Here is a 26414-nt window from a genome sequence, read left to right on the forward strand (position 1 = left end):
CATGTGGCATGTAAATTGAATATAAATAAATAAATTATGGCATAGTCATAAAAAGTAATTGTTCGATTTGGTTTAAGCTTGTTGATAAGTATAAAATTAACCTCCAACCCCCCCCCCCCCCCCCGGTTGAAACACAGTGGTATAGAATACATTTTAAGGAGCGCAAAGATTTGGACTCAAGACTTATTTTATGACTATTATTAGGGAGACAAATGTATGGTAAATAAAAACTGAGGAGAGCGGTAAATAAAATGTTAGATCAGCGGTATATACCAGCGGTGGAAAAACATATTGGTACACACTTTTTCATTATGAGAGGAAACAACATACAAAAGAGCTATACATTGATAAACTACTTCATTTTTATATACTGTACACATACACAAGTACTTAGCTGTCCAACCAGAAAGAAAACATCAACACAAAATCACCTGATTTCTAAATTGCATATCTCAAGTGATTTATTCATTGTATGTATTTAAAGGATATCCTTGCTGTCCAAGAAATAAAATAATGACTACTGCACATACACAAACACACGTTGAAAATCACAAGATGATAAACAAAATTCATTCATGAAATGACTGAACACAAATGACACCATTGTTTCCCTTGATGTGCGGGAACAGACTAATATTATCGCTGCTACAGCTAGCAAGTTCAATGAAACTGGAAGTTGAGTAGACATTCGGGGGAAGAAAGGAATGCACCTTGACAGGGAGCGAAGTTTTTGAGCTGAGATTATGTGGATGGGAAATTCCAATTTGCAACAGCGTCTTCCTGATGTGATAGAAGATAAGACGTTCTTCAGCTGCAAGTGTTAGGAAACTTTAAGCAAACGTTTCGTTACAAATCGACAGTTTGCGCTGACAACATCGATTTCCGGTTTTTGCGTGTTTTCTACTTAATTTGATGATATTTCGCGAAAAAGCGTTCATTTCGTGGAAAAGCACACATTTCGCATTACTTCGCGAATAAAACTCATGCATATTTCATCATTGAGGGTGTAGTTACGTGCAGAATGTTCAAAATTGCATCTTTCTTTCACATTTCGCGATTTCGCGCATCGCGAAAATTCAATGTTCCTAACTATTATGTATTGTTAATGGTTTGAAGGTTAAATTAATATAGCTGCTCCCGCGTAGGTTAGTCCTCTACTCTTTGGTGCTAGCGGCAATTTCCATGTTGACAGAGAATCTTGGGGCTAATTGCAAGAAACAGTGGCGGACCTTGTGGAAGGGGGATTGGTTGACAATTCGGTGTCTTCGGTAAGAGACACCCCCCTCCCCAACCCCCGCCCTTTAAAGCACTCAAACTAGATGCAGGTGATGATCTCGTGTTGCTTTTCAATGAAATGATTTAAAGTGTTAGAACACGGCGAACTTTAAACCTCCAAATCCTTGGAATATACATTTGTTGCGGTTGATTCGTGGAAGAGATATATATTTCCTGTGCTTTCAACCTTTCGAGTTATTTGTATACACAGTCGTACGATGGATGTAATCTCATCGTGGTATGCATAAAATCCTCTACGACATTGTCGTACTCAGGTTGCGGAATGGCCGAGAGGAGAACGTGCATGGCCCTTATCTCCCAAGAGCCATATTGCAGAATGACACGAAATACCAAGCATGCATACCACACATTACTGTCCCAGCAAGGAAAAGGGATCGAAATAAATTAACCACATCTGCACGAAAATCTGCCATCCCAGGGAGAGAAGTCTGTCCTGTCCAAATCGCAGTCTCTTCAGAAAAAGCACGCAAGTGTTTAAATAGATTCTACGCGTACGGATTACTCAGTTGTGTTCACCAAGTTCTGTTAATTACGAGACGAATATGCACCAGGTTGTTGAGGAAAGTTCACCCTATGCTGAGCTAGGCTAATCGGGACTGGGCGTACAGTTTAAAGGGCGCTGTAAAAAAATTGCCTGGAGAAATGACGGTAAGACCTTCACCATTTGACAGCCGTAAAAGTAATTCCCGTGACTGTTTTTAAAGTATTAAGCGTTAATTTCAATGATTCCGTTTTGAGTAATACAGGGTGTCCACAAATTATCTTTACAACTTGAAATCTAAATAACTAAATAATGGAACGAGGTATCTCAGTTTTGTTTCCTTCATTTAAAAGAGAAAGTCTCAAAGTTTTTTTTTTTACCACCTCAATGCATCTCTATGTGTGGCCCCCTTGTTGCCCGTAGGATATAAAAAAATGGCCAATGATTTTATTGTGCATAAGACCACACCACACAAGAACCTTTGGCGGTCGATTTCTCGAACCTCGTGAGGCTTTTCAGCCCCCCCCCCCCAAATTCGACAGTTATGCCTATTCAATCATTTATGAGAAAAGGAAACACACTGTGCCTTCTCCTGTGGAGTTGTCATTTTGTGGAAATGTGACCTCACATCTTCACCACTTACTAAATGTACCTGAAAAGACAGTAAAGAATACTTTGAGAGTTTCTTTTTTACATATAATTTGTGGACACCCTGTATATTTGTGGTGCACGTACCTGTTATTTATGATCATCATCTTCATTGAGTTGCTGTTTTAAGTCCACTTTATGCACAGTAAGGCTAATCGGGACTGGACCTACAGTTTAAAGTGGGATCCGAACCACTTGTGCCTCCACCGGGTATCGAACCAGGGACCCCTTGATTACAAGGCAAAGACGCTACCACTGCGCCATGGGGGAGGCCCTCATCATCTTCATGAATGATAAAATATTCGATTTTTTTTTTTTAAAAAAAAACTGACCTGTCCCGTTAAATTTATATTTAATTTCGACGGTAGAGTATTGTACAATTTACGGAAATTTCGAACAGTGTGGAATTCGAATCACTGTACAATGTTTCCACGCCGAGATCGAACCCAGAACCTCCTGGTTACAAGGGTACAGCGTTACCACAACTACCCTGACATGGAGACCAGCTAACATTGAAGATAGAAGCTTTGGTTGTCCAGTCTTACAAGTGATCCAGGTTCGATTCCTGGGTGGTTCCGGTAATGCCACCTCTATAAGCTGCTCTGGGATTCACCCAGCACCATTGTGCATCTGCGTAGAACCCTGGTAGATAACAGCGACTGGAGTGTAGTGCTGATCACATCACCTCCAAACCTGACTCTCGCGCAGGAGACGCGTGTTCGATTCGCGGGGTTGGTGATCTATGGTCGGAATTTTTCCGGTCTTGTCCCCTCTTAAATCGGCTCTGGGGCTCACCCAGCCTCAAATCAAAGGGTACCTGGAGGAAACCGTGGTTAAAGGCGGCCATAGCTTGGTGCTGATCATATACCCAAAATCCCCTGATGTGCCTTCATGGTTCTGTGCTATATGCACGGGGAGTCTGGTGTTGTGTGTGTGTGTGTCGACAGTGAGAATATTGAGATACCTATCGTACGCATCTAGAGAAGTGCCAAATTTGAGGAGATCAACATTATTGTTAAGTTTATGAAGTGATTATTGTTAGTTTTACACTTCTCAGGTAGTGGGCGGGCAATCGCTTCGTAACCCAACGGTGCCTTCAAAAAAAGTTCATTTCTTCGGTTTTCTTGTCGATTTGCAATCTCGCCTGAAATATGGACCAACAACTTCATTTGAATGCCGCCAGAGTGAGCGACGGACGTCCGTGGCTCGTAGTGACATCTCGAGGCCAAGGCGAGAACTGCGTGAAGCTGCAACAACCTTACCATAACGGCAGTCTCTCCAGCAACATGATTCCTGTTAATTAACTGCCGCTAATGGGCTTAATTGACGGGGGAGAATTTGGGAACTCCATGCAGAGGGCGTCACATTTGCAGCTTCAAGTGTTTGACGAGCTATCAAGCTGTCAGCGTGATGTACCATCTTCCGTTCTGTGTGTATATATGTATGTAATTATTATGCTTAAAAAATTGACTGAATGAATGTTCGTGGTTGACAATTAATTTTCAGCTAGGTTCGTTACAGCTCGTTTCATCACTCTCATCTCGTAATTTGATAATTATCTTTTACATTAAGATTATCATTATCTTGAAGTGATTGCAATGATAAAGACAGTGTATAAGCCCATTATTTTTATTACATCCACATTTTAACTCTCGTTTTTATTTATCGTAATTGTCAATTCTCTGATAATGCGCTGGAATATTGAACAGAACCTCTGATGTGCTGTACATTGAATATTTCTCCTTTCGTGGCAGATTCAAGCAGCTTCTTGCCGGCATCCGTGGCGGAGTGGTTAGCGCGCACTGCGCTGCGACCCTATAGGTCCCGGTTTCTAATATCGACCTGGGCACTCTCCGAGTGTCTCTTCATCAATTTTATCACATCATCACTCATCCTCATCGTCGCGGTTAGCCAAAAGTGGCAGAGACGCGACGCTAAATAAAAAGTTCAAATACCGTCCGGCGCTAGACCATGGGATCTTCGGTCTCCGCAAAAGGAAATTACCATCGTACAATGCCGTACGCAAGAGGGAAGAGCTGATGGGGCTACAGCCCCTCCGGAAATTTTGAGAAAATGAGCAACCTTTAAAACGAAGGTTAAAATTGTAATGACGAATTAAGAACGTAGCTACGTCATATCCACTTTTAGAATTCCAGCCCCCCTCCCCCGAAAAATCATACGTGCTCTAGTGTCTCAGTGAATGGCGTTTCGATTAATTAATGAACACACACACGCAAGAAGAAAAAAAAAACATGCCTATTCCGTGGCTCTATATAAAAAAGCCCCAACATCGAAGGGTCATTGAGAGTTCCGGGTTCGAATCGTGCAATGTCCGTCTCGTAAAGTAGTCTCCTTTTTGTATTATAATAATTACTATTTTATTAATTTTTTTGCACATGTTTTGGTGAAGCACTTTCCTTGTATAAAAAGTGCGCAAGGACAGGAGTAGAAAGTGAGTTTTGCTGGTTTTCAAAGCCGTATATTTGTACGTATACAGAAAAAAGTGGGGTTCAACTTACTGGAGCCCAAGGATGGTCCACTTTTAATAATTATAATTTAATTGTTAATATTTATTATTATTAAGGAATTATTTTAAATTATAACCAATAAAATTTTCTCTAAAAAAATTGAATACAAGTATTAGCTTGATATAGACCTTAGACCTACATTAATTATATTAATCATAACCATGTTTTTATATTTAATTGTACTAATTTTGAGATGTTTATTTGATCACACAATTATTGAAAATGCTTAGTGAATCATTGCGAGGGGTCCGTTAATCCCATGCTGTTTTCCATGCATAGATAATGACCAACCTTGCAGCTTTAATGCAGGAATTGCATAACGCGAACACCGAATGGGGTTTGTTTATTTGTTTTATGGGTATTTCCGCACGCAGTTAAACGTTCGTTCCCTCCACGCGTAAATAAACGCGTAGGTGAGATTATCTTACCCTCCCTGTTCCGCACCCGTTAAAAATAAACCCCCTTACGTTGCGGGGCGAGAGGGTGAGCCTCTGTTTCGTCTTCCCCGCGAGTCGCTGGCTGCCGGCTTTCGCGTTTCCTTCGCAATACATAGTCTAGGGAAGACAGCTCGCTAGACAACCCCCTTCTCTCGCTGTCTGTTTTCCGTCGTCGCCTTGGATCCCGGGTTCGATACCCGGTGTTGGCACATAGTGGTTCGGATCCCACTTTAAACCGTAGATCCAGTCCCGATTACCCTATCTGTGCATAAAGTGGACTTAAAAATTCAATATAAGAATGCATTGTCAGGCCGGAATTCGAACCCGGGACGCCTGACATCGTAGCGCTCTTCGCTTCCAATTCCGCCAAGGAATCGGCGACGGGCCTCCGTGGCCTGCTTCGGAGTGGCTCCAGATTCGAAGCCTGGTAAAGCATGGCATTGTGTCTGTCTTATCATCTACTTCATTTCATTCTCGTCGTCTCATTGTCTACCCCAGAGGTAGAAAAAGCGATGTAAAGGAATAGGGTCATTCAGGGACATTTCGACACCTTAAGAGAAATCTTGGAATAACTGACTCATTTTTGCACATTTAATGACTACATTTTGTATGAATGTAATAAAAGTTACAAATACAATAAAAATAAAAGTATGCAAAATGTCCATTTCTCCCTAAGCTATGGGTGATCTCGACAGTAAAGAAAACATTTTCAAAACAGATGTAAATAATCTAAAGTTATTCACTCAAACACATTGCTAATGCTATAATGAGTGTCTTGTTAAGCCTGAAAAACATGTCTTTTGTCGTTTCGTCTCGTCTCGGAAGGCAAAGACTAAAGATGGCGTGTCTCGTCTTGTCGCTAGTTACAGAAGATGTGTCGCGTCTCGTGGGAAACACGACACAGACCATTTTTGAAGGACGCAAGGGTTTTTCACGAAACGGAAAGGAAACGCAGGTGTAGGAGAACGGGCATGTGTAATCCACTCCATTGGAACTCCGTAATTTATTCGTCGCGAATGCATTGATGCGCAGAAATATTGGGGGGTCTCCACCTTGAAAATGATTTGGCTCACGTGAACGTAAAGAGGGATTCATGCACTGACTTTTCTCTCCCTTGCATGACTCACGTGGATGTAACGGAAGGCCCGAACGTCGACCTTGGAAGCCGAGCCAAGACTTCCAGAGGCATTCCGGAACCGGAGCCAAATCGGAGGAGGCCCCCGAACACGCATCCGCGACCTTTTGGCTGAGATGCGAAAGGGTGTAACAGGCCAAATCTTATAACTAATTTCATAGACTTTCTGTACAGTCTCAGGAACGAAGCCACGAAATGATGGGACGATTTCTGCTATGTAATGTAGACTTGGAACGAAAAACTAAATGGGGGGACGGGATTGAGTCCTGTCTGCTGGAGGCAGGGTTGTTAAAAGGTCCATAAATTCTAATGGGTTCTATTGGGACCGGAATCTATTTTCTCGCACAATTTAAATCCGGTCCCAGTTGCGAATTGTTTCATTGAAAAAAAGGTTCCCGGACCGTATTTAAATTGATCTGGAAAAAATGTTCCTGGACCGAATTGAAATACTTTACAGATAGAAAGGTTCATTACGGTCCAGAACCCATTTACGCTTGCTGATTTTCTCTCCTGGACCGGAATTGAATGTACTTAAAATTCCTTGACCTTTAACAACCCTGGCTGGAAGAGTCGCTGGTAGGAGATTTGGTTTCTTTTACTTCGCTTTTCTGCCACTTTTGTCTAATCGCGAATGAATGATGATGTGATTAAATTGATGGACACTCACAAAGAACACTCATGCCCAGGCTGGGATTCGCAAGCGCGCTGTGCTAACCACTCCGCCACCCGGGGCTTACATGTAGATTTGGTCAAATGAATTCGAAAGGTAGGGAAACTGCAAAATGTCCCCAAAGAATGGATTTATTTGGTTTATTTTACTTCTCTTTTCTGCCACTCTTAGGTAATCGCGAAGATGTAGGTGTGACACGATGTGATGAAATTGATGAACGGACGCTCACAAAAAACACCCCCATGTCCAGGCCGGGATTCTAACCTGGGACCACCGGAGCCGTGTTAACCACTCCGTCACGGAGGTTCGCTAAAACGAAAGAAAACTTAAATTTCAAATAACTTACAACTAAAATTTCACTCAAAACCTTAACATGTGCATTGGAAATAACATTTTGCTTTTATTGTCTGGATTGCACAGAACCCGCATGGCACTCTTTTTTAAAGTTCGCAACGTTCATAGATAATCGTGTGTCAGAAAGAATGGTTTTCGAAATGGAAAGTGATGTCTCTACGTCGACAGAAGTCATGATAACTTACGCCGTCCTTTTTTTCATTGGCCTCTAGTGTGTGTACCTATGTAGTGGGTGAGTCTTTTAAAAGAGGCCCCGTGGAAAATGCGCTCCTTGCATGTAGGCAACCCTGGTACACCGAAGAGAAGAGCGGGTTAGAGAACAGTCCAGGATATGTCATGTCATGTCGTCGAATATGCTTGGCACCGATATCCAGGACTGTTCTCTAACCCGCTCTTCTCTTCGGTGTACCAGGGTTGCCTACATGCAAGGAGCGCATTTTCCACGGGGCCTCTTTTGAAAGACTCACCCAGTATATACTCGTATAAACAAACTTTCACTTTCATATTTTGGTATCGGAGTGTAAGCGGTGACCTTTTAAGAAGGCACCCAAAATGCCAACCTCGCTTCCCCACAGTACACGCCGCTAACTGCTTTTTGAGGCCAACGAGGGTCTGGCGCCTGGACCCAGGGCCAGGATAATCTTCTGTAGGGCTCTGTGCTGTCCTGTGCTTTGTCCATATATACGCCCCTTTACATGCAGCCTCAGTTTTTAATTAGGTAAGGAATTTGTAGTCCTCAGAGACAGATTATTTTAGCAACAGTAAGGGGCTGGACCCCATATAATGTGAGAGTCAAGTAGCCTAAGTGCTGAAGCATCAGCAATTTTAATTTCAAATAGTCAATCGTATGATGGTATAATTGTACAATCCAGTGAATAGTACGGTACCTATGCATTACTTGTATTTTTATTAATGTTGTCGTGTTTAGAATAAGTTTTGAGTGCAGTGCTTTGTTTAAAGTGTGATTTCTCAAGAATGGCAAAACAGGGCCTTCTTGGCAGGGTTTGTTTTCTTTGAACGATTAACGAGGAGGGTGCGTTAGCTAATACACTAGCCGGTAGGTCCTTCTCATCTCTTTGGGTATATATGAGGCCTTCAGAATTCAAATGATGTAAGTCTATAGAAACTGTTCTTGAGATACTTGGGTCTCCGAGTTTTCTGAAATAACAGGAAGCTGGTTCAGTGATTCTGCAAAGTGCTGCCATCTAGAGCCAAACAGTTCAACTAGTGTCCCGTGAAGCAATGTCGCGGGGAATATATCCTCAATGTAACCAGCAAATATTTAATTTTTGTATTCTAAGTATTCGAACTAGCAGATATGAAAGTTTTGCATAAAGTCATCAATGGTAAATTTTAAAACCGAATTTCTAATCAATCAATTTAATCTACGAGTACCCGCACGGCCGTCTCTTTTCTATAGGCTTCCCCGCTTATAGTACAATTACAGTGCCTCCAAGTGAACACAGTTTCCGACAATTCTTAAGAATGCATGTGTACCTTTTTTTTTAATGCGCCATCCTATATTGTTTTTGTTTTGTTGTGTTCCTGCTGTTACTGCTAAAGTATTAAATGGTCTGAATAATAAATTATCTGAAACTTTATAGGTGAATAATTAAATAAATAAATCACCTCACCTTCCGAGTATAAACCATTAAAACTCAAAATATGTTTTCTTCCAAGGACCTGTGGAGGATACCCCTACTCCCATTTGTAGGCTTGTCTCTGTCTGGAGACATGGGCGTATCTTTCTGCTGTGTTTTCGGAGATGAAAGAATTTTACCGCCCGTAAAGTTTGTCTTCACTAAGTGCAAAAAAGCAAGCTCGTTGAAGTTGGTTTTGGAAGAGACGCGCAACATTGAGAAAACGTCAGTAAAGAAAGTAAAAAAGTGGAACCAATACCGCACAGACATCCTCTTCTCCTCGGCTGAAAGTTCCGTGCCGATGGTTCCCGTGTTCGACTCCATTTGGGAGGCAATTTCACGGATGGCAGGCGGAGGCAATCGGGAGTTGTCAGAATCGAATGACAAGTGGGTTCGTCGGACGCTCCACTTGCTAAGTGTGCGCCATCTTTCTTGGGGAAAAAGCAAACTGAGTGAATGGGTAAAAAAAAGGTAAAGTGCTCCCCTGTGCATAGCACCACACCATGAAGGCGTATAGCGGGTGTGGGGGTAACGCCCCACACTTTCTTGATCCGGTCGTGAGTGGGAGTGATGCGATCAGCATCACGCCCCTGACCGCCTTTACCCCCCAGGGTTTCCCCCAGGTACCCATGTTATTCGACGCTGGGTGGGCGCCGGGGCCGCTTCCATCGTTAGAAAAGTTCCCGGATTTGAACCGGCCGGGGATCGAACCCGGGACCTTGAGCATGGTAGTCTCGGCCATGATGAGAAGAACCCCGGCAAAATCGCGAACTAAATTGGACAGTAATTTGTTTTCTCCTCTCGCGTCCTCTGCTTGCTCCGTTGTCAAAAACTTCAATATCGTCAAATATTACGCCTCTACTTTCATTGTGCACATGTTCTCCGCCATGATAATGCAAACAGCTGATTGCGTCGCCCGCGCTCCTTCCGCTAGCTTCTCGTTGAAAATTCGACGACAGTGCCACAGGGGTTTTCTTATGTTGGTTAAGCTTTAGGTAGCTATGATTGGTCAGTACTTGCTGGTGAAATGGGAGTGGAGGTGGGAGAGGGGCTAGTCTATTGCCCCTTTATTATTAAATTATTATTATTAAATCCTTTGGCAGACTTTTCTACTTGTTCACCAGATGAGTGAATATCCAGCACAACTCTTTTCCTTTATTATCTTATTCATTTAATGAAGTTTGTGTACTGAAATGCATATTTATTGTATTTTATTAACATTTATGCAACTTGAAGTCTGAAAACGTTAAGGGTTAGTTTTTCTTATGAAGTTTTTGTTGTGTGACCCCCACATTAAACTCTAATTTTTTGTAATTTTGAAAACTGTGGAACCATTTATTATTTGGGTTTAATGGTAAAATGTGAGAATATAAAGGGTGTTTTTTTAAGAGTGATAGAACTTTCGATAGGGATAGCTGTCATTTGTTTTGTTTTGATGACATGTTGTTTTGTCATTTCATATCAGTGAGCATTGGCAAATGATCATGGAAAGACTGACGCCGCAACAACGTTTACAAATTGTGGAAATATATTTCCAAAATCGATGTTCTGTTTGCCAAACTTATAGAGCACTTCGGAAATATCGGTGCTGTCAGTGAATTGGCCTCCCAAGATCATGTGACCTAACGCCACTGGATTATTTTCTTTGGGATATCTAAAGTCTCTGGTTTATGCTGATAAACCAGCAACAATTGACGCTTTGGAAGCCAACATAACTCGTGTTATTAACGACATACGTCCCCAATTACTTGAAAAAGTGGTTCAAAATTGGACTGATCGAATCCGGTTCATCACAGCTAGTCGTGGTGAACATATGCCGGAAATTATTTTCAAAAAGTAAATGTCAGAAAGTTATCTTTCAAATGAAAACACAATTGGCTTCAAACTTATTTTTTTATGTGTTTTATTTCAATTCAAAGTTCTATCACTCTAAAAAAAACACCCTATATTTTACGCTCAATATTTTCGATGTAACGAAGTTTTTACTTTGCTTATTGTGCTCGAATACAGAACTAACTGAGTTTTATTTCCGTTAGTAAGTGTCCTTACGTTAAATTGTTCGGATATCCATGGTGGCGACATGTCGGCTTGTAATCAAGGGTAACAGAGTTCGATTTCCGGCTGAGGCACATCGCAGCCTCAGATCCAATCCCGATGAGCCTGAGAACTTTTGCAAGTTCACTGCACGAAGAGAAGGACTCCCGCGTTTCTAAAGCTTCAGATCATTAAAACGTCACATACAGACGTAGAAACCCATCCCGGGTGTATTGGATAAAAATGTTTATTTCCTTCTATAAATGTCTATTTGGGGAAAGCAATGTTCTAGCAGAGCGACAGCAGCGCCGTCTAGACCAGCGAATTTTCACCCGCTCCAAATGAAGCGGAGTCCGCTTATTGGAGGATTGATTTATTGTTCCATTAGCATTGGCTCTCGGCTGAAAATTGCGACGGCGAATTGAAATCTGGAGGATTGGATGGATTTTAATTAAGTTTTCGTAATTGACTGGAGATGAAATTGGAACGAAAATGTTTAATTGGAGTTTCCTATTGTTTGCTGTTTTTTTTTTTTTTTTTTTTTTTTTTTTTTTGTGAGAATTCAAGTGGGCCTGCCTAATCAACGTTGCCACTTCGAAGCTCTCATATTTAGGGAACAGCATGGGGCACGGTTTCCATTTTTTTAAAAAAATTGTATTTTACTTATTAATATACCATTGCGTCATTATAACCATGTTCAATATTCTGGGAAAATTTGAACATGAGTACGACGTATCCCAGAGTAGTTTCTCAAACAATAGGACTTCTTTAAAATTATTAAAGAGAATCATCTTCCTTGGAGTCTCCTTCCTTTTCTAAAGTACAAACAATGACAGTAGATAGCAGTTTTCCTTCCACACAATTTTTAAAATTGTGTATAAAAATATCATATCTCTCTGGCCATTAAATACTATAGTGGTGTTAGTCTAGTACATAATTATTTCTCCGTTAGCAAGGTCTAACCTTTTCGCAGACTTATAACTCGTTTCTAGTCATTAATTTACTAAAGACGTGCTGTGTCAAGAAAGTATGCTTGATTATGTATCTCCTCAGGTACGAATTAGTCAATTTATAGTTTCCTCTACATAACCATATCTCAAAATTATTATCGGAAAATATCCCCTACATACGGGTATAATCACAATTTCCAGCGATCCGGAAAACCTGGAAGAACCAAGTAATTTTTGAATACACATTGGAAATCAGGGGAAATTATAATGCCGGGTTTGGATGAATATTTGAAATACATTTTTCTTCTTCCTTTATCTTCTTAGGTGGATATAGTTTATGTAAATTGTTTTTTGTTGTTAATTTATTTTCAAGATTGTCGACCATCATTGATTTGTTTTTATAGCATTAATAATTGAAGACCTAACACATATTCATTAGGTTATTAAAGCTTAGCAAAGTGGTGTGGCATGAAAATCTGGATACGTAAGAGAATTTCTATTTGGCAAAATCAATAGAATCCGTGGTAATAACATTGATTATATTGGGTCCGTAGGGTTTCTGTTGTGTACAGTGCTGTCACCATGGTTTCAAGGAAAGGGGTTATACCAGTGTGTCCTCGGATCCACAGCGGATAATAGTGTATTTATTTAATATTCCAAATGCAACATTTGTCTTGTTTCGTTTAGATATATTTCGTTACGTTTCTGTGTAGAGTTAATACCTACCATTTTTAAATACCATATTCTGGGTTCTCATTGAAGTGGGAATCGAGGACAACTTAGAGAAACTGACCGACACCGACAGAAGAGTAACTCCAACAACATCGGAAAACAAACGGAATATTAAATTTGGTTACCGTGAATACGAATTTTGTGCATACTTGCAAGCCCCAATATGGTACATGTGTTTGTAATTAAAAATAAATGCGTGAACATATGAAATTCCCTGGAACTGGGACCATTGCTTTTCATGGATGTCCGGAAAGAGGGGGTTGGAGCAAAGGGGCCGCTTCTCTGGAAAAACGAATGTCAACCTTAAATTATACATTTCACATATATTAGTAATTTATGTTAAATATTAGAAGGGTATTGGAGGAACATGATGACTTCGAACTGAATAAGTGACTTTTGAAGGAGCAACATATAATGGAAAATATGCCTTGTTCCATCCCTGGGGGAAAAATCCTGCGAACGCCCATTCTGCTTTCATATTTATAATCAAAAGGTACTCACTAGAGTTAAATCAAGCGAAACATTGTAGAGTGGCCTGAAATTTATTCCAAAATGGCTCAAAAAGTCGGATATTGTCCGTATCATCAGTGTCGTGTACTGTATTTGTATCATCTGCAAATGTAACGTAACTCAAGTTATATTTTGTTGCAACTCTGTGTTTGTATATTGTTGCAGCGTCTTATTTCCTCGTATAAAAGACAGAGAGAGAGAGAGCAGTCTCTTTTCTCTCCTCTCGCTCTAATAGCTCCAATTACCCATCTCTCCGTCTCTATATAGTCCTTAATTGAAGCGGGTATGACGTCATTATTGTGGTTTCCTAAGGGAACTCGGGCGAAATGCAGCGCTGCAGAACCCCAGAAGCCAACAATTAGACTCAAATAGAGCAGGGAATCTTAACAATCATACTCAGCATCGATTGATTGATTGACTTTATTTTACCACTCCTTCTTTTCCGCCGCTTTTAACTAATCGCGAAGATGAGCGATGCTATGATGAAAATGATGAACGGACACTCATAAAGAACAACCATGCCCAATCCGGGATCCGAACCCGAGACCCCTGGCGTCGCACCGCGCAGTAACATCTGTCGGCATTTTTATGAACTCGGCATTGGCATCTATCCTGAATGGATTTACAAGGTTATATTTTTTTGTTTCTCGCGATTGACAGGAAAAAGTCATTTTTAATTCAATTTTGTGCACAGATAGGCTAATCGGGACTGCGCCTAGAGTTTAAAATGGGATTCGAACCACCATACGCCTCCACCGAGAGAACTTATATTAGAACCAAGTTACTTCAGTATTTTGCCAAATAACGGGAAGAATATATAGTGAGATACGAATTGACACAAGTGTGTAGAATGATGTCCTAGACAAAACACTAAAAGTTCTATGAAATCACTTCGTTCTCTTTAATGCTTTTGGCGGCCATTTTTCCAACATGGCGGACGAAGCTACATGTCACTTCCGCCCACCTATCCATCCCATCCTTAGCGCTTCTTCAACCATCACACAGAGCAAATTAAAACCTCCCTACGGAACCAAAAATAACTCCTAATTAAAATTCAGACTTAATTTGTAAGCTGCGTGTCGCTCTCCATGCTCTTCTTTGGATGTTCATATAATGATTCGCTCAGTTTTCAGTTTCCCCTACCCCCCTTTTTTTTTTTAAAAAAAAAAATACGTTGTGGGAGTTTCGACCAGCTCTGAACCAGCCTTCGTGCAGTAGTGGTCATAACACGGTATGATGGCAGACGCCCCAGGTTCGAGACCTCCTTCATGGCGTAGTGGTAACGTTCTGTTCGTTACCGTAACGAGCCGTTCTTGGAGCTCAAACTAGGCTCCTATTGATTTGGGTTATTTCACGTCACTTTTCTGCCACTTTCGGCTAATCGCGACGATAAAGATGAGTGATGCTATGATGAAGGGACCATCACAAGGAATATCCAGACGGGGATTCGAACCCGTTCTTTTGAAATTAAAATTTAGAAGTATTCTGAGTACACAAATCTTTACGATATTTTACTACTTCGTCTTAATTGCCTTTAAAATTAGTGTTTTTAGTGCCATAGAATTGCCATCGAATTTTCGCTCTTGAATGAAACAGTAGCAGTTGCTTCTCCCGAGTTACCAATTGAATGTGCCCTCGTAAAAACTGTAATAACGACATTATGTCCCTGTTTATATGCATAGTATATTTCCCACCATCGTGTACTATTTCGATTTATGAAGCGTTGTATGAACACCAACAACAAAACGCTAGATTTAGTAATGACTAACATCCAAAACGTGTCGGTCTGTAAAGAAACTGAAACGTTAGTACCGGAGGATGAACATCACCCCCAACTTAGCATAGAATTCTTTGTTTCAAAACACGTTAAAGCAAATAAAGAGAAGACAATTTGCTACCATCAACTGGGAAGAAATATCCAATCAAAGAATGTAAATGACGCGCTTGATATTTTCTACGAAAATCTTGATAAAGTTTTCGAAGCCACCATCCAGTACAAAAACAAATCTATAACATCACGCTATCCTGGTTGGTTCACCAGTGGCATAATTGAAAACATTAAAAGGAAATCCCACCATCATAAGAAATGGAAACGCTGAATTGGTAATATGAACTTTCATCGTGTACAGTTTGAAACTCTCCGCAAAATAACTAAAAATCAAATTGAAGAAGGTTACAGGAATTACATATCAGAAACTGAAAATTATATACAACTCCTGGTCCTTCGTCCAAAATAAAGGAAGGAAAAATACGTCCATGCCCCTCAAATACAATGACACTACACTAGACGATGACGAGGCAATTGCGAACGCCGTTGTTCAACATTTCCTTCCCACCTATAAGAGCACGCCCGCGAATTACGACTGCAATTTAATCGAAGACCACGAAAAGATAGACGTAGGTGAGGCATTTGTACTAAACGCAGTCAGTATTGAAGATGTTGAAAAGGCAATAAAAAAGTTAAAACCAAAGAAATCCTGTGGTCCTGACGGCATTCCTCCCTACGTGTTAAAAGGTTGTGCGAGCTTATTAGCCCTACCCTTAATGGAAATATTCAACCTTTCCCTAGCTACGTCTGTATTTCACACGAAATGGAAAACATCTACAGTGCGTCCCATACCCAAAAATAGTAGCACCGGTAACATTAAAGAGCATAGGCCCATAGCTTTATTGTCTGCGCCCGCAAAAGTTTTCGAAAGTATTATTTATCAAAGATTGTTGTCACACATATCCCCAGTAATATCTACAAACCAACGCGGCTTCGTCCCGGGGAAATCCACTGTTACGAACCTATCCCTTCTAAGTCATTTCGTTGCAACTAGTTTAGAAGAAAGAAAGCAGGTAGATGTTATATAAACAGATGTATCCAAGGCCTTCGATTGAATAAACTCTCGTGTTATGATCTCTCCAAACCATCACTTCATTTCTTTGCTTCCTATCTAAAAGACCGTAACCAGGAAGTATGTTATAAAGGAATTTTAACAAAAGTGTTCGAAGTTTTCTCAGGAGTCCACCAGGGCTCGAATCTAAGACCTCTGTTGTTTTTTATTTTAATCAATGACTTACCAAAGTACCTGTGTGAATCATTCAGACTCTTATACGCGGATGACTTAAAATTCGGTAGGACTATTTGTAATATAGATGACTGCAAATCGTTACAAAATGAAATCAATACAGTAACGAAATGGTGCAGAATAAATTATCTTATGATTGATTTGATTTGATTTGTTGTTTTTAAGTCCACTTTATGCACAGTAAGGCTAATTAGGACTGGACCTACAGTTTAAAGTGGGATCCGAACCACTTGTGCCTCCACCGGGTAAATTATCTTATGAGAAACTCAATATGCTGACCAAGACAGAAAGTGATTTTATTATAAAACATAAACTAAACGTAACGTTTCAACCTTCTAGCAAGGTCTTCTTCAGACCTGTACTTGTTGCGTTTAGTTTATGTTTTATAATAAAATAAATTTCTGTCTTGGTCAGCATATTGAGTTTTTCATATCATGGAAACAAGGCTTAATGGAGGCTTAATGGTGTTAAAATTAACTTAATCTAAATATAGGAAAATGCTGCGCATTGACATACTCGCTCAACAGAAAGCAAATTGAATTCAATTACAAAATGAATAACACAAAAAATAAAAGGGTTAACGAGATGAAAGATCTAGGAGTTACATTTGATTCAAAACTATCATTTGCAACACATATTGAAAGGGTCGTAAATGAGGCACACAGGAACCTAGGGTACGCAATTAGAATGAGTAAAGAGTTTATGAACAGAGAAATAATGAAAATAATATTTAACGCCTTAGTCCGAAGCATGGTAGAATATGCAGCAGAAATATGGACTCCTCAGGACAAAAAAGTACACGCATAAAATAGAAATGATACAGTCTAAATTCGTAAGGTACCCCACTTACAAAGAAACCGGTATATACCCCGATACGAATCATACACTTCCCTCTGTAAACACCAAACCTGCCTTCTCTCAGCAAAAGAAGGAAGATCCAATTGCTCTGTTTCTTATACAAAATCATGAACAATAATATTGAAGTGTATCATCTACTCGAAGAAATACACATACGTGTTCCTATCTCCAAGACACGATCCAAAGGAGCCTCTTTTACCGTAGTAACAGAAGATTGAGCATCATAAATAAATCACCTATCAGGAGAATGTGTGAACTGTACAACAGATGTTCCGAAAGGAAACCAAAATTAGATATATTTCATATGCCTATTGGGACTTTCAAAAAAATGTATTCAAAGGATGGAAGAATAAATGTCAACCATGTAAATATGAACGTATTTTTTTATAGAACTACATTTCTTTCGTATTTTATACTCAATTATGTAGAACACTGTAATTGGACATTAGCCTGTTTTGGTCAATGAATAAATAAATAAAATAAATACATATTACTGTACATTTATAAATGAATAAAAAGAGACTTTAAATGTATGCAAATATTAATTAATAATTTACCGAATGTTTTGTTTTAAATATCAACTCATTCAAATACTCAGAACGAATGAGGACCTCAGTTCCAAAATGAATTTTTATTTTAATTCACTATAGTTCATAAAGACAAGCCTCTAGGCTTGAATTCTACTGTGTTTATATCAATTTCATATTTCATGTAAATTATAATGCATTATGTAAGTATCTCTTTATATTTTGTTTTGTTCGTGGTGGTTCAGTTCTGAAACATTGAGAGTAAATATATTTTTTGTACATTGTAATATTTGAAATTTTGTGTTCATGTGTCTGAGATTTTATGTTACTCTTTCAATCATACTTATGTCATTATTTTAATGTTTTTGTTTTTAGTAACTGTACTTTCTTTGTGTACATTTACAATGTACTTTTGTGTTCAAATAAATAAATAAATAAAGTCGAATAATACAATAGTGTTTCCAGTCCCACTTCTAAATGTAGGTCCAGTCCCGATTAGTCTTTCTGTGCATATAACGGACTTAAAAACGTATTCACTTGTCTCGGTTGTAGGGGTAGCAGGTCACCATAGGCCTACTTCTGGAAAGGGAAACCGATTTCAAACTGGTACCGCAAGGCATGGCAACAGCCAGAAATCAACTTTATTGCTGCGAAAATATGATGTAAAGAGAGACTTTCCTCTCCGTAATAGTCGAATTTCATTTTCGGACAACTATGTCTCATTTGGGGGGGGGGGGGTCGCACGCTTGTGTCATGTCACCAGTGAAAATTCGCCGACAAGAAACAGCGACATTTGTGTTTTTGTGACCGCACGTTTCCACCGATTTCTTGTCAGTCAGAGAGTACAGGTTCTATGCGTTCAAGCTAAGGGACGCCAAATTTGAGGGCGTCACGACCTTGACAGAAAAGCCAAGTAAATAAACCAAATCAGACAATAAAGATCTCGCGGGTATAGTTTGCCTTTTCTCAACGGCGGCCCTGCTGTGAACAGTCCCTATCATTGGGATTTGCCAACCGAATCTGGAATCCAGTATTCTTTCCTGAATCTCAAAAAACCCAATCCACTGTGGCGTCTTGAAAGAATTAGGATCCATCCTTGACTGTTCTAAACTACTTCCTCTGTCTTGGTAAACAGTGAGGGCCTCTCAATGAATGTCGCTGCCTTGTTTCACCCGATAAACTATTTGACCCTTGTTTGCGGATGAGACGGGCCGAAAGCCCCATTTTGGCGATTCTCCAGGGTTCCTCGCGAGGCAAAAAAGAGAGGAGGGAGCACCGGAAGTACCGCAGACACTTGGCAACGCAGCTACAAGAGACCGGGCCGGGAGGCTGAGTTACCGCGACTAAAGATAGTCGTGCGCGAGAAGTGGTTTGCGGATGATCGCTGGCGGGATGGGCCATGCCACGTCGCGTGTACCGCGTGTCCGGCGCCCGTCCGGACTTGACCGCGGAGGTGGGGGAGATGTCCGGTAGTTCGCCCGTCCGCCTGTACTCGTTCCGTTGGTCCAGGGAGGATGGGACCGACGCGGAGGGAAGGGTTGCTGCCGGGGTCAGGTGGACCGACAATCCCCTGTACCGCGCGCCCGCCGAAACTGCAGGGGGTCACGTGTGGAAGATGAGGACGTGTGCTTCTGGACCACATATGCTGCCGGTACGTTTGTTATGAAAATGTACTATTTTTGACTAAGGGACGTTCGGAGAGTAAGATTACTGGTAAGCAAAGATGAGGATGTGTAAAAGCACGACGAAGGAACCAACTTGGAAATTCTATTGTTGTCTTTCGGAAGGCAAAGGTTACATGAACCCTTGAACCAGTCAGGTTGACCCGGTTGCCACGGTAGCGGGGAATTCTCGTGGTGTACTGCATTGCCAAACTTATGCTTCGGAGCAACAGTTCCGGGTGCAAGGCGCGGCTATGCGTTTAGCAAGTGAATGGTTCTACCTACCACTCTCTGCATCTCCCTGACCTGCGTGCAAAGGATCCACGTTGACAGTAGAAGATATCATTTGCGATTGTGCAAAAATCAGGCGTGTGGCAACGCCGCTTTTTGCACTTGAAAACTCCCACATCTGGAGACGAAAAGTCTAAGTTGGTTCTTTCATCGTGCGGGCCTGCCTCCTCCCCCTTTCTTTAATGATTGGCTATCCGAATAGAAGGAGAAGTGTCGACCAGTTCAAGTCTCTTAACATGCTAACAAGTAATTTTGTTGGCGATGCGTATCTCTGAGCTATAAATTATAATTTTCCGAAATCTCTGGATGTAAGTGACGGTTCAATATTGCTACTCACACAAGACAAATCTGAATATCCGGGCCTCCCCCATGGCGCAGTGGTAGCGTCATTCCCTTGTAATCAAGGGGTCCCGGGTTCGATTCCCGGTGGAGGCAGAAATGGTTCGGATCCCACTTTAAACTGTAGGTCCAGTCCCGATTAGCCTTACTGTGCATAAAGTAGACTTAAAACACCAATTCAAACCAAATCTGAATATCCGGAATCTCTGATGTTGCTCCATGAATATCCACTGTACATGTGTTCTACTTATAAACAGAATATGCAGAATTGAATATCTAAAATGCATCCCATTTTGGTTACTGAACAACACACGTCCAGATTTTGGACAAGAATGCATCCTCATTTATCCTACCACAAATTAAAGAAATTGATGGTTAACAAGAAAAGAAAGGAAGATACGAATGAGAGGCGAAGGTGAAAAAGACGCCGATATAGGATGGATGAGATTAGGTTTTGTTGCTTCTGTGTGTATCGAAGACAAGGTAAGTCGGTGACCGAAAGGTTTGTCAAAACTGCAATGACCAGAAAGAAATTCGCCTGTTGGCAAGTTCAACAACGCCACAACTATTTACCGAAAACTGTCCATATCAGGGATTTATCCAGAATTTTCCATCTGGGGGTGTGAGTTCGTATTTAGGAGTGTTGGGGAAAATCTAGAGCCTGGCCAATCAACGGAGCGTCGTAGCGCGCTGTGCTAACCACGCCACGAAGCTCGACCCACTCATTAGAATCGAACTCTTGGTGTTCCGCATTGCTCTACCGATTATACCACCACGGCTAGAAGCAACAATATTCGACCCATTGTTGGAAAATGTCTTATCGTTGCGCACATTCCACCACAGACGCAACACACTGATCTAAATTTGGCAAAGAGATTTTTTTTTTTCGAGTGTCGTAATGCCGTCCCAATGTTCGTGCCGCATTACGGCAACGACTGTTCCCGAAAGAGAATCGGCTTGTTCATCCATCGCGAGGGGCGGCGGTTGTCTGGAAGACGGGAATGGAGACAAATAACCCCCGCAGCCGCAGACAACACTCAATCAGCATAAATTCGTCTCCCTCCGCTTTGTGGAGCAGCCCCAAGGGTTGGGAAGCTCAGACGTGCTCGTCGCGGCATTCAGATAACTAACTCTAAATGCATTTTCATATTGTTTTCTTTTCCGGTGCTCTGCTGCCAAGACTAAATGGAAGTGATTGATAGTTTGTTTAGTGTACAGGGAACGTGCTTGTTCTTGTGAGGGTCGAAGGTTCGAATTTACAAGTATGTACCGTACATAATTTGATTTGTGTTATTTAGCGTCTCTTTTTTGGCCAATCGCGACTATGACAATGAGTGATGATGTGAAATTGAACATTGATCAAGAGACACTCACAAAGAACATCCACGCCCATGCCGGGATTCGAACCCGGGACCTCTGGCGTCGTAGCCCACTGAGCTAATCACTCCACCACTTGGAGAACCACTATGTGCTTTCAGCGGGAATCGAATCCTAGACTCCTTGATTATACCGCGTTTGTTACAACCTGTCCCGGTTCCCGCGCTAGTTGCTCCCTGGCTTTTCTCGGTGCTGGGGAAAGTCAAAGCCAGGCAGCCAATTGAAATACGCAACGTCGCAACAACGTCTACGTAAGCGCCTCTCTTCTGGCTTCCATTCGCTCCTTGCTGCCCAGCAGACGATTTTTTCCTCGTTTCTCATTGGCATCGAAACTGTCGAGCGCTCCCTAGCGCGGGAAAGGGGACAGGTTGTAACAAACGCGGTATACAGTGCGACAGTGTTTACCAACCCAATAATGACGTGAACGAAGCAGTTTTTAGCTTACGGCGCTACCCCCCAGCGGCAGAGCTAAATTTAATGTGAAATGTGTTTCATTGAAGTGACGCTTTATTTTGAGCAAGCTACCCCAACCCTCCAGCGTTTGCGGATTTTCTTTTCATCTGCAGCGAGATCCCCTCAACCGAAAGAGGGAGCGGTTGTCTTGGGGGCGCAGAAAGACGCACGGCAGCGTGAAGATTAACAGCCTATGAAAGCGACACTTTTCGTGCGGAACAACACGTGAAAGCGCCGTATATTTGTTCTCTGCTCGCCTGTTCTGCCATTCTGCGATGACAGAGAAGTCTCTTGCACTGTGTGAAGTAGAGGGGCTACCGGGGCAAGACCAGAATTGGTACGGGCGAGTCTCATGTCTCGAAGTAAGATGTGAAGAGAAATACTTATTGAAACAAATAAAATGAATTAAAAAATTTCTTGATAGAAATCAACACATGAAACTAACCTGACTACAAAGTTGGGTAGTAACATAACGCAAGTATTGCGTTTTTTTTTTACGACTTATGCGTCAGTAACACGTTTTTCTTTTGGTACTTGCGTCAGTAACGCGTTTCTTTTTCGGTACTTCCGTCAGTAACGCGTTTCTTTTTCGGTACTTCCGTCAGTAACGCGTTTCTTTTTCGGTACTTCCGTTAGTAACGCGTTTTTCTTTTGATACTTGCTTCAGTAACGCGTTTCGTTTTCGGTACTTCCGTCAGTAACGCGTTTCTTTTTCGGTACTTCCGTTAGTAACGCGTTTTTCTTTTGATACTTGCTTCAGTAACGCGTTTCGTTTTCGGTACTTTCGTCAATAACCCGTTTTTCTTTTGATACTTGCTTCAGTAACGCGTTTCGTTTTCGGTTCTTCCGTTAGTAACGCGTTTTCCTTTTGGTACTAGCGTCAGGACACGGTTCTTTTTAGGTATTTGGGTCATCAGCGCGTTTCTTTGTAGATACTTTCGTTAGTAACGCGTTACTTTCTGGTACTTGCGTCACTAACGCGTTTTCTTTTTCGGTATTCGCGTTACACAGATAAATTCAGAACTGGAGGATTTATTTGCTATGGACAAAACATGCTTCTCGTCGTATTGCTTTAAGCTGATACATGTGAAATTACAGTGGGAAGGCATTCAGGGAACACTTGTGTGTGTGTGTGTGTGTGTGTGTGTGTGTGTGTGAGAGAGAGAGAGGAATACTTATTTGTAATTATTATTAATTCTATACATATTAATAAGTACATTTCTCTCCGATTCTTTGATGGTCCGTTTCTGTGGTATATAAATGGCCAGAGACTTCACATCTAAACAGCGTACAGTAAAAACGTTTCGCTTGTCCTAAGAACTGCGCTGACCACTTAAAATCCATCGCATTTGCTCCGAGGAGCTTTTCCCACAATTGAGGCCTTTTTGTGTAATCGCCTTGTTGATGAGCTGTCTTGGTGTGACGAATGCTTTCTGTAGGCAGCGCCATATTTCACTCTTTCTGGGCGCACAAGGTCGGGCTTCGTAATCAGGCCTTGCATCTCGCTTAGCTCGTTGCTCGTCTTGTTCTGTCGTATTTTCCCCGCAGAAATTTGAAGTTTTTTTTTCCCAGTTGCGTTGTTCCAAATAAATGCAGGAATCTACTCTGTATGCAATTAGAAATGCCAAATTGTAACAAAGCTTAGATGTTCTAGATATAGCATAGAACGAAGCCTAAGTTCCTTGCCTTAGGTGATTCCACACAAAAATATTTTACCGTAGTATCCACAGAAGACACACGGTTGGAAACAGAGTTGCCAAATTTAGCTTTTCCCCCGCGTTTCAAATTGAAATTTAGCAATTTAAGTGTCGTAAAGTAACTGTTGAAAAGTTACTTCTATTGCAAGAAGTAACTTTGTTATAGTTACATACTTTTAGAAGTAACTAGCTATAGTTAGAATCCCTAAAAAGTATCTGTTACTTGTAATTAGTTACTTCAAAACTGGTATTTGTGGGCCTAACATCTTGATGCGTTCATTTTAGTACCACACACTTATGTCCCTGGACATTTTGGTGCTAAGCATTTGGTATCTTTCTCTTTTACACACTATTTTGTCTAACTCTGAATTCTATACTGAACGTTAAGTTACATTCCACACCAAGATTTCCGACATCAAAATGTGTGGCACCAAAACGCTGATGCCTGAAGAGGTCGCACGGTAAAGTGCATTTGGTGAAGGAGTTTTCTTTCCCCTGAAAAATCATACCGAGAGTCCCTTAAGTCTCGGGCCCACAATCTGGATCTCGATTGCTCGATCGGGTATCCGATTACCAGATCCGATATCCGAACCCACCCATCCCTGGTTGATACCCGCCTGTTACAGGTTTCCAGCGTGTCTGCCTGAACGATTCGGGTTTCGCTTCGCCTCTTCTTGTTCTGATTCGACGGGATTGCTTTTTCGGAGCGTTTCGCCTCCGCTGGATACACAAGGAAGTAGTCCCTTCCGCAAACTTTGATCAGTTAATTACGTCGACGATTGTCAACATCGGCTGCAGCAGTGCACACACAACGGCCCTTGCAAAGTTTATCAAGGGAATTGGTAAGGGAGGAACTTTATTTTTATGGGGAACTGAATGATCGTTTCCGTTCCTAACTATCGATATCGCGAAACTATAAAAATGGTTGAAGTAAAAACAGTGGCGGAGTAACGACTGATTACGATTGAGGGGGTCACCTTAAACAACTCATTGGCATCGGAAAGAGTGATGCCCTCAAGTGGAATAAGGCTATTGTTCACATTCACAATAATGATTTTTTGTTAGTTTTGAACATCCTGGATGAGCCAGAGAATATTAAATATTCTTGCACAGTGTTTGGATCCCATTTTAAACTGTAAGTTCAGTTGATCTAATTGTTTCTTGATTTGGTTGATAATCGAGGCGACGATAATGAATAGTTGTAAGATGAATTTGAAGAAGAGACACTCACAAAGCAAGACATTGCCTTCAACAGTGTAGTGTTAAAAGAGCCAAATTTAGCGAAAGAGATCGGAAACAAGGGAGCAATGCTTCCCCCAAGTCAGTATTATGTTAGATTATGCAAAATAGGCATGTATAGGAACTATGAAAATGCGTTATTACGCTCGAAATAATATGAATGGAATTGAAAACAAGGAAATAAAAACAGGGGCAAATATGCATAATCCGCACCTTGAATGTCACGAATAAGAACTGTGCTTTGGCCAGAACAGGTTGTTTGAGTCGCAGTGCAGGTGTCGTTAAGAAGACAAGGTCCCCGAACTTCCTTGAGACGAAGTGTTGCGAAGGTGGCGGAGGTTCTTCAGCGCTTTTCCTCTGTTGTTTTTGTGGCCGCTGCCAACTAAAGGCTGGCACAGTTTCCTCAAAGCCATCTGCGATGTAAGCAGGCATGCCTATGGAGCGAGTAATCTGGCACATCGTGTCTCACCCACACCCACAGGTGGAGTATTGGCTTTGTAATTTGGAGGATCCTGCACTGAAGTCGCAATCTCTGTGTGAATGATGCTCGCTGCCGTTTTCGTCATGGACCTCAGGAAGCCTTCCAGGAGGACTGTGTGCAAGGCGTGGACCAGGCTAGGGAAGATCTGTGATGTTCTGGCGGGAGGAGGGGGGTTAATTTCGCGGAAATGAGTGCTTTGATTGAGCATGGTCACGCTGCTGGACAGTCAGGTTTTGTCGTTTGCGCTTCATTCCAAACTTTGTCTTCCAGGATGCCATTGGCACGTTCACCAGGCTGCAACTGTCACTGATTGGCATGATGAACATTCAGGAGCGCATCTGAACTGGCCCGCAAGATCCCCAGATTTTAACCCAATTATACATCTGTGAACAACATGTCAAGCCTAACGCCCGCTTTAGGCGTAAGCATCTCCTAACATGAATGCTATGTAAATGCTTCCAAACCTACTTTACACGGAAGTATTTCATGTAACATTTCTGTTAGCTTTGGGGATTACAATGTGTAATATATACAGCACGAAAGGCAAGTTGAGTTGCATGCTGTTTACCATTAAAACGACTAACATATTATTCCATACGTGTACTGCATATGTTATTAAGTATGTATTTAAGCAGTGCCATTTCGTTGCACCTAAAACCTGTTTATTCGTCTCGGTTGAATAGTTATCGACTTTTAAAAATGAGAAGCGATACATTGTTAACATCTCACTCGGCCACCATTTCACCTGCACTCGTGACCTAGAGGTCGCTTCTGATTGGTTATGCTACGGAAATAGGACCGATTCTATCCTTGAGAACTGCCATAAGATTTTTCACTTTACACGGGAGGATTTTGGTCAGGCCATAAATGTTAAGGAAAATGCTTTCGTCTAAAACGGGCCTAACTGGGCAATTCCTTGATGCAGAGTGGTTGAACATTGCTGTCTTCGACACCCAGAGCCTTGTCCAGTTCATGCCACAGTGATATGCATATGTTATCCAG

The 26414-nt window shown here is 41.4% G+C and overlaps 1 protein-coding gene across 8 annotated transcripts in view; it reads left to right on the forward strand.

Annotated features, from left to right (window-relative positions):
* CdGAPr (GTPase-activating protein CdGAPr) overlaps positions 1-26414 on the forward strand; it is a 394186-nt gene that overhangs the window by 308442 nt on the left and 59330 nt on the right. The window contains exon 1 of one of the 8 annotated variants that reach the window (XM_083121108.1): positions 19247-19525. The exons of the other annotated variants lie outside the window; for them this stretch is intronic. Within the exon in view, the coding sequence (XP_082977234.1) occupies positions 19274-19525 (252 nt within the window). The 5' untranslated portion in view covers positions 19247-19273. Of the gene's footprint in view, positions 1-19246; positions 19526-26414 lie in introns of those variants that run through there. 8 annotated transcript variants of the gene reach the window in all.

This window comes from Lepisma saccharinum, chromosome 4 (assembly GCF_977018435.1).
Source record: "Lepisma saccharinum chromosome 4, izLepSacc3.1, whole genome shotgun sequence".
Classification (NCBI taxonomy): Eukaryota; Metazoa; Arthropoda; class Insecta; order Zygentoma; family Lepismatidae; genus Lepisma; species Lepisma saccharinum.